At 34.8% G+C, this 10,000-nt stretch overlaps 1 protein-coding gene across 10 annotated transcripts in view; it reads left to right on the plus strand.

The window, feature by feature from the left end:
* Nucleotides 1–10,000, plus strand: part of FOXP2 (forkhead box P2) — a 502,958-nt gene that overhangs the window by 261,324 nt on the left and 231,634 nt on the right. For 8 of the 10 annotated variants that reach the window (XM_044423000.1, XM_044423001.1, XM_044422999.1 and 5 more), the window contains one exon: nt 7,919–8,096. In XM_044423000.1, the coding sequence (XP_044278935.1) occupies nt 7,929–8,096 (168 nt within the window). In that variant the 5' untranslated portion in view covers nt 7,919–7,928. Of the gene's footprint in view, nt 1–7,918; nt 8,097–10,000 lie in introns of those variants that run through there. The other 2 variants (XM_044423017.1, XM_044423008.1) reach the window with 1 other exon arrangement.

Raw genomic sequence — 10,000 nt, forward strand, 5'->3', positions numbered from 1 at the left:
TCGATGAACATGCTGGACTATACAGAGTTTGCCTTGTTACTAAGGCCACTTTTAAAATACAACGGGCTGGTAATTCTTATTATATATATTTGACATATGTCTGAGACCAGTCCTTTTGATGTCTGTATGTGATTTTCAGTCTACACTTAACTAGATAGTTTATCTTGCCGTATTTTTCTACAATAACAAAAGGGAGACAAACACTGCTTAGTTTGAACTTTTATATACATATTAAAAATAGATATCATTTTTGATGTTTTCTTGGGTATATTCTTTAATGCATCAAAGCTGTTGCTGAGATAAAGTATAGTCACCAGAGTGTGAGGAATTGCTATAGAACAGTTCATGCTGTACTCAGTTGGTGAGGGTTCATGTTGAGCTTGTAATAAGTTGCAGCCAATGGAACAAATGTTCATTAAAGTACCGCCTCTGCTGTAAATCTTCCAATGGAAAGGCAAGAAGTGGATCTAGGTCGGAGTAGCTTTAAAGATACATTTTGTTCCCAAAAGATACACTGGAAATACAGAAATAACCCAGGGTCAGAAGAATATGGACCTGTGGCAAATTTCATTATGGATCAGGTATAGATTAGGGAAGAGTAGAAAAGATTTATGGTTAGGACCTTGAAGAGGGACTTTGGGTGGAAGAATAAAAATGTATTGGGATGGTTAATGGAAGAGATGCCTTGAACCAGGTGGAAGTGCTACTCGGTTTAGTTATGATGAATGTGGACTAGAGACTTGATGCCACATGATGATAAACTGGTGGGAAAAGGATCTAACAGTAGGTTTGATACATTGCTTCACAAACTGTTCAACATTTTTAAAAAGACAAAAACAAACCAAGTAAAATACCTGTGTTAGGTATATTTTTGTAATTTCTAATTTCACTAATACTTTCTCTCATTTTTTTGACCAACTTTAGTAAAGTCAAGATCATGTGTACGTTTTTCTCTACTCAAGAGAGTATTTGTTGTTATGAAGGAATTTTTCAGGCTATCCCAGATCCAATAAAAATCTTATCATAAAATTGATGTTGTGACTCTCTTAGGTGCACAGGGTATAGGTCTACCTGAATGCTTGGGGTGTGTGTTCATGCAGTTTAGTGGTACTTATGTACAGCAACTCTGCAAAAAGTTCTTGAATTCCAAAGCCAGATTACTGGCATTCAAAGGATGTCTTTAACAATCCAAATAAGTAAAGATGACACGATTAGGAAGACAATAATAGGATAAAAATTGCTTGTAACAATGAGTATAATGCTATGCTTTGCGTAAAAATGTTTGCTAGATTATGACCAACAACTGCTGCATATTTATAAGGTCATGGATAAAGGAATAGTAAAACAGAAAAGATAGACAATTGAAGAATACTATAGCAATGCTTTAATTATGAACACAATGCAATGATGGTAAACTAGACAAAATGTGGGGCCTGTTGTCCTAGGGGCCTACCCCAAACCTAGACAAAGTTAGTTGTCGGTTTACTGAACTCTAAAGCACAACAAATTTTACAGCAGTATGCTTACTTGGAAGTAAGTTTCATAAATATTCAGTGACTCTTCCTCGAAATTGTTTTAGGATTGCAAGTCTTAATATATGGTAGAGGTACATCTTTACATTAATTAATGTGAAATATGAACCTGAAATCACCAATCATGCTATAATATACCCAGTAAGCAATTGTATGAGTCACTCTGTAGCCTTAAAGTGTATTGGTATGTTCTTTGTGTGCATTTTGTCTAATAATATTTCCGTTACTGAGAAACAGAAGTAACCAAAAACATTTAAATTGCCATTTGGATGCAAAACTTAATTTTAGGCTGTCAGTTTATACTAGATAAATAGTATTGTTGAAAAGTTTTGAAACTGGCATATTTTTTTTCTGCCAATATTTTAGGAAACAACTTCTTTCTCCTTGAAAAAGAGTCTCAGTAAAAACTTAGTGAAGCATTACAGTACTCATTTTGTCAGTTTAATCTGGATCAGATTGTAATGTAGAATTTATCATTCCTTTTATCTGAATGCCTGGCCTCTATCCAGACATGGCTGTGTGCAACAAAACGTTGCATGTGACCAGTATCACAAAGTATGGAAACCACATGCAGTAGTCCTACTGGGAAGATGGGAGGAGTATGCTTTCTCCTCTGCACCATAAGACAGATGGCAAGGCACACTGCTGTCCATACCATGCATTACTGGTAGAGACCATAATGGCAAAAATGCATCTGGATGTATATCCATATCTGATGTCCATCTGTTGTGTGCTATGTGCACAGTTGCCACTCCAGCATCTTGGTTGCTCAGTGTAAGACTCTTCCTAGAACATCTGCCAACAGAGGCCTACTATTTGCAAGCTTAAATCATGATTTCAGAAGGAGATACTGCAGAAGCTTGCTTAGGCAGATGGATCTCGCTAGTTGCATCTTCAGTATACATAGGTGAAAACACAGAGTATAAGAAAAGTCTCGTAGTTTGAACTCTTAATGCAGTGTGATTTTTCAGCCTGATGTATGTAAGCATTTCTATTAAAATGGTCCTTAAATATTTTTCTATATACTAACCATGGTGTATTCAGGTATGTTCATTCTTATGCTTGACTTTTGAAATACATCATTTTTCATTTAAATGAAAGAGGGAGACAAGCTTGTTTTTGTGATTTTTGTTATTCCATATAGAACATCATTAAATTGCAGATTTTATTTTTTATACAAACTTAAGCATTTAAAGACTTACATTAGGATGCACTTTTCAATATATTGCGCCCGGTGGCAATTGCAAATTATCCAACAGAGAACAGAAATTGATTTTTTTCCAAAATCTAAGCTCTGGGCAAGATTAAAAGGGCATGACAATGGAGGTGCTTGTGTTTTTAAAATATTACCAGAAAACAAAGTTGCTCAAGGTAAGTTGCTTGTGTGCCCTTTGAATACAGTGTATTTAATCATGGGGAGAAAGTTTTAATTTTTCGTGTTGTTCTTCTTTGTTTTTTTAAAAAGAGAAACTGAATGAGTGACTTGTAAACAATGTCACCCATTATCCAGAGAGCTCTGCCACTGTTGCTTAAAGAAATCAGTCAAGATGATATAAAGCATATTTTCTAGGCATTTGATATCCCTTTGACCCCCTCTTTCTTTTTGAACAGCTCACCTGCATACTGTATCAGAAGCTGCTTTTAAGATTCCCCTGCATTTCAAAAGGAGGTTTTAAACATAGCATAGAAGACCTGTGAGAGTATCCCAGGGCATGTGCGTCTTCTTTCCTTGTCCTTTTGACCCTGTGTTGAACTTTATCATAAATGTGTTCATACCAATTATGTAAAAGTTAGACAGGAGATGGCCTGGAAATAGAAAGGCCATTGGTGAAATCTTAACACTTCAGAAAAGTTGTAGAAATCAACATATATTTACTCATTCTGAAGGGTAGCATTCCTAGGTTATTGTCTGCAAGCCTTTAAGATCAAACAGACTTAGGTATTCCATTTTAGGAGGTTTGCAATTTTCAGCCTTTAAGGAACAGGAAACATTAACCTATTTTAAAATGTTGTTGTTGTTGTTGTTGTTGTTGTGTTTTCCTCAAGTCATCTCCAACCTATGTCAACCCTGTCCAAAGTGTCCTGTTCACCACAGGCCTGCTCACCTCTTCTAAGTTCCAGGCTGTAGCTCCCATTGCAGATTCAATCCATCTCATATTCGGTCTTCTTTTTCTTCTTCTGCCCTCATTTCTCAGATATTACCTTACAGCTGGCATGCGTTTCTTACCTAGCCAGAATTTCATTTTTCCCCATAGATGTTAAGGACATTTACAGTGTGAAGAATCCTAGGCTTTTTCCTTGTAGGGAATGAATACACAATTTAATGCCTACTGTATCTCAAAAGGAGGCCCCCTAGTGGTGATTCAGAACTTTGGTTTTGTTTTTTTTGGTAGTCATTTGTGTTTCCAAATTTCAAAACTGCACCTGGCCTTCCTTCATATGGTTTGGGACCAGGAAGGCAATAACACAGTTCTGGAATCACACAACAAAGAAAATAATTCACACTGTTCCATTTCACACTAAGAGAACTCTCAGGGAAAAACAAAACAAACAAGTCTAGAATGTTGTACAACCCCATCATAAAAGTAAGGAGGTCTAATTGAGTGGTGTCTTTTTATCCTGCTATTTGTACAAATAAAAGACCACATCTTGATGCAAAATAAACACAAAAGCACTGTTGTGACTGTAACAGGGAGTCATATACTAATTTATATAATAAGTGGTTGTGCACGCTTTATTCAAGATTATGGCTGCAAGAAATGGCATGAATTGCTGGGTGTGTTTAATGCTGGATTATAGCAATTTGAAACATGTCAAACACATGGCTAATGCCTCATGCTTCACTCATTCTTGCGTAAACCTGCATAGCCACCGTCCATTATACCCTTGGTAACAACACAATTCTGCAAGTAAATATTGTTACACTAAGTAACCTTTCAATTCAAGTTGTTTAGGAAGAGAAAATGCAATCTTGTGCAGTCAGTTTCAGTGTCACTTTAATGTTTCAAAAGGGAAGTGGTGTAGAGAATAAGTATCTGTACAGTGACTTGCTGATTTAAAGAAACCTAGTGAAAACTTAAGATTAGTGGCAGCAATGGAGAGTATGTAGTGTGGAGTAGACAGATATTCACATAATTATAGTGTGTGGATTGCAATTGAATGATGTGACTGTTACATGTTGAGACGGTAATCTATACTCCCCAATTTACAGGAGGCACCTAGAGGTACTTGTTCCTTTTGTAACTTTGTATGAAATAAGTTGAGATATCTGATGCAACTATTATCTGAGACCTATGCACAAATTATCTTTGAGAACATGCACATTTCTCTGTAATTTGAATGGAGTGTGTCCATGTAGACATGTGAGTGCCCTCTAAAAAGGCATACTTCCTAGTTATCTGTAAACAATAATCTTCAGAGGGTTGTTTGTTTGTTTACTAGGCTGAATGAAATAGATAAAATCTGTTCTTACATTATACTGATGACTTTACTAAAGATAAAGTATTTTGGTTTTGCTGGCTTAGGAGTTTGAGCTAGAAGAACAGCTTGCATGGCTATCTCATTACTTAATATATACTTTCAAACTGCAGAATTTTAGGGATTTTTGATGGAATATTAATCATGCAGCAAAAACAAAGTTTTATATACAAAGACCCTCTTTCCCACACCTACTCCAACTCCCTGGAAATCATAATTAGCAACAATGTGAGTCAACAACCAATTCAAGCCCCTAATTGGCGAAACTATTAATTTTAACTTGTTTATTTTGGTCATGTGAACTATATTTCATGCCAAAATGATAGACATGCATAACTTTTTATGAAAAATAATCCACTTTTTCTCCCCTGCATTACAACAATCTTCCAGTTAATATTATATACTTTACTTGTCAAATTTCTGAACACAGTGAAGATGGATCAGACCCTGCATTCTGTTACAAGAGTACAATTTAGTGGTCATGTTTTGTTAAACTTGATTGTGCAGGCTTAGAGATCAACTTAATTTGTGAAGTCCAAACTATGCTTCAGGGCTTTTTGATGATACAAAAATCCACAAGGCATTATGCACCTTTTGGTTAATATGAGCTGAGAGATGTTTAACCTTTTCTTTCTAATTATACTGAAAGAATCACAGATCTGCAAACACATAATTTGGTTTTTAAGCAAGAGGTTTCCAAAAATGTATGAGCTATTTTGATTGGCTGGCTAAGCTGCACGCATACTGGATTTATCCTTTTAATGCATATGATTGACTGTGGCATGAATATAGTCAAATATTTACATTGTTAAGAGTTGTAAGATAAATCTTTTATTTGTCTGAAGGTACCCTTCCCCCAATACTTTTGAAGATACTGTGCAAAAGATAAGTTTCTTGATGCATTTGTTCACAATGATGTATGCTATAAATCCATTTTAATAACTATGTGTATTTTTGAACAAGTCCATAAAGTTGCCAAAGATTTTCCTTAAAATAGTCATATAACTACGAGATGCTATTGGATGCCTTTTTCCGAATATTGTAAAGATTGTGCATATAAAATTTATGCTGAATTTGAATACTTATTAGATGTGTAATCTTAGAAAAGAATATTAGCTGTTGTTTTCTTCTTGGAAAATTCATCTTCATTTTTTCATTTATCTTTTATTTTTAGTTAATATTCAGTGGAGTGTCAGATCTTAAACACACACTGGTGCTACAGTGCCTAACTGTGATTGTAATAATGTCCTTCCATACATTTTTGTATGGAAGATCTGTGAATATATCTGTTGTGTTTGTGTTCTTTCTTTGTGACCAAATGGTTTTTATGCACATTTTAATCCTCTTGACTTGTTTTTTAAATGCTTCTTGTGCTTAAATTTTAAAGCTTTACACTTTAAGACTGCAATCCTGTGCATGCTTACTTGGAAGTAAGTCTCATTGATTTCAGTTGGTCTCATTTCCAAGTAGACGCTTCCAAAATTGCACTGTAAAACTTCCTTTGTGAAAACTTAGGAATGTCAGCAAAACAGATACCTAACAGTAGCTTCAGTTGGTGTTTTATAATGCTAGGGAAGGATTTTTGTGCATAAACTGAACTGAAGGGAACAATATGTTGGGGGAAATTCCACTTGTGTTCTTTGACCAAGACTGCTGAACACATTATTTACTAAGAGAGATACCTTTAAGATCATATTTTGGAAAGTGTTTTCTTCTCCTCAAAATCTTTTAGCATAACATATGCATCAGAACAGCAAAATGAATTGAGGACAGCACCTTTAGCACAGTGTAGCACTTAAGTGGCCTTGAGAACAAAAATGGGTATTTCCTTAATACAGATGCAAAATGTACTTGAAATTCTAGTTTGTAAGGGTATGTTCGTTCTTCTATTTACTGCAAGGATTTCAACTGATCTTGGCAGGACATCTCATTGCTATCCTGAAAGTACAGTATATTTATGCAGTGAAAATGATAAAACATTTATTACTGTAGAGAAGGTAATATGCATAATTTATGCTGTTTTTAGCACAATCATTAGTGATATTCTTGATAGATTTTATTTCCAGCTTTCATATCTAATACATGCCTGGAAAATTAATTTTATATCTTTCATTTATTTGCCTATGTTAAAATTGAGTTTTAAGTCATCTTCAAGTGAACAGTTTGATTGCTGCTCATGCATAAGCTTAATTACTTCCCAGGAAGGACAGTATTAAATGTTTTAAATGTCAGAAAAATAAATGAATATCAGCCGTTTGATTAAAAAAATAGGCAATATCTGACGTGTTTGCAGCAGGAGCTTTTTCTTAAAATGCCTCCAAGGCAAAATTTTATTTAGTCACAAAAAAGGAGAAGCCCATTATACTATTTATCATTGGTTGATACCATATGATTTGTAACACCCTTACAAAATTTTAATTTTGTATGATTAGCTGTGCATCATTAAACAACAGACTTGCATAAGAGATGCTGTAAAATTCTGACAGAATCAAGATAGTGAATATTTTAAATAAGGCTGTATAGTCATCCATGGTTGTCAAAGCTAGATAATAGGAAATACAGAGCAGTGTGTGAAATTGTGCTTTCATTTAACTGGTTTGATAGGTAGACTTATGTAGTTGTTCATGAATGCTATTTGACCATGCTGCATATATGTGGTTTTATTTTCCCTGTTAAATCAAACTACATAAAAATTGCTTATAGGAAACATAAATTCAATGATTAGTATATCTATAAAGGCAAGGTTTGTATTGCACTGCTTTCTTCTTAAATGACTATGCAAGGGGTTTTTTTCCCCCTTTCCTTCTTCTAAAGATGCTGTCTCTGTAATTGGCAGAGAGGGACATCTTGATAATGGGAGTGTGAAGGTGTAACGTGTGTGTTAATTGATACTTCTTAATCACTTTTAGGTATTAAGTCATGATGCAGGAATCTGCGACAGAGACAATAAGCAACAGTTCAATGAATCAAAATGGAATGAGCACTCTAAGCAGCCAATTAGATGCTGGCAGCAGAGATGGAAGATCAAGTGGTGACACGAGCACTGAAGTAAGCACAGTAGAACTGCTGCATCTGCAACAACAGCAGGTAAGTTTTTTTGTTTTGCTTTGTGTTTGTTTTTATACAAAGTAGATTGCCTTAAGTCACACTTTCCCTGATGTGGATTTTGTGTACTTTTAAAATATTGCAGAAAGTGGAGAATTTTCAGAGGGCTATTTATTGTTTGTTTGTTTGTTCTCTTGCATGCTCATCTTAAAATGTCAGATCTTCACTTCCTATTGATAAAGATGTGTGTACACTGAAATATATTGCATATTTGCTTTTAAAGGTACAGAGTATATTTCTCAAAGTTGTCTTCATACCTTTTCAAGCAAAATGTTTGTTAAAACCTCCAGGTTCCCTGAGTGATGCTGAGAAGTAAAATGTGATACTTAGCTTTCCACCAGAGGGCCACATTACTTGATACTTTGCATGCTTGTAGAATAAAATTGTTCCCAAACTCAGCTAAGGTGAAAAGACCACAGTGACTTTTTTGCAACATAGATGCTTTCCTATGATAGTTGAAAATAAAATAGATGGATAGATTTTCAGCTGAAACAGGGACTCAGCAGTGTGACTGAATTACCCACTAGAAGAGAATATCACTGTTCTGTATACATAAAGAAAAAGAGGTGGGGGAGGCAACTATTGCTATTTATCGCTATTTAACTAAATAACAGTTTTTTTTCCTTTTATATTTCATCTGTTTTCACTATTTGTGTATCTAAAGTAGCAAATGTACTGAAGTAAGTGATGGTAAATAGAAATATTTCATCTCTTTGTCACCATCACGTATTTAAGAAAAAATTCCCATATGAACCAGTTAGGGCTTTTGTGGTGCTAATAGATTATTTGTTAATGGTGTTGTAGTAACTGGGCCATCTCCCCACTTGCCCCCAAAATTTAATGGGCCAGATCCATCCTACAAGGTGTTGAGTGTCCTGTCAGAATGGCTAGGTTTCTTTTAATAATGTGTAGCTATCACTTCCTAAGGCACAGTGCAGTTTTGGACACTTAATTTGTAAAGAGATATATTATCAGTGACTGGATTTGATTGCAAGAAAAAAACAGTCTTGCAGAATGTAAAGCTGTTAAAAGTTGAGTTCCATTGAAAAATATTTATCAAACTGTTCTAACAAAAGCTTTAATTTGGGCCTCTATTACTGCAAATGAGCATGGTTCTTGTTCTTGAGTTTTAAATTATTCTTAATGATAATATTAACTTACTTGTATGACTCTAAAGATGATAGTATATGGAACAGTTAAAATGGTTTTGGCTTTACATCTGAGAAACATCTTAGGATTTTGGCTGTATTTCATAGTAAATATTGGCTCTTAACAGCTGAATTCTTATTAAGTGCTGTGACCTTAGGAAAAGATGCCAGAATTGTATACAGCTAGATCTTTGACATCTTAAAAAGATAACTCCTAACGTATTTCAATATTTTCTTGTAAAAATACCTTATTCCAATACTTCCCTATTATTGTACCACTTAAACTTGTTTCAAATAAGCTTCTTTAATATGTTAAAAAACATAAGCACATTAGTTCACAGCAGAAAACAAATCATCAGAATAATATGATACTTACACATCTCTCAAAGCAGCCCTAAACATTTCGAGCCCATTTGTCCACAGAGTCACAGTTTTCAGTAGAAAGCATTTGCCGAGACCACTGAGAATAACAATTGGAGATGAAAATATCCAGTTGAGTATTAATATCAGACAGGTTCTGAGGGGGATAGGCTTAGGGGCAACAGTTTTTTTTGCTTCAAAACTGTGATTAGATCTTAAATAAGCAGAAAGGCAATGTAAAGCCATAGGTCTACTTAATAGGACTCAAGAGGCATTTTATAGTAGGTGTGTGCACCGCAGGCTTTAAATACAGTCTGAAACTGGAATATAAATCATCCTTCAAAATGTGTTGATATGGAACATGACCATTAGTAAACA

Source organism: Varanus komodoensis, unplaced genomic scaffold, assembly GCF_004798865.1.
Source record: "Varanus komodoensis strain SLA01 unplaced genomic scaffold, ASM479886v1 scaffold13_1, whole genome shotgun sequence".
Lineage (NCBI taxonomy): Eukaryota > Metazoa > Chordata > Lepidosauria > Squamata > Varanidae > Varanus > Varanus komodoensis.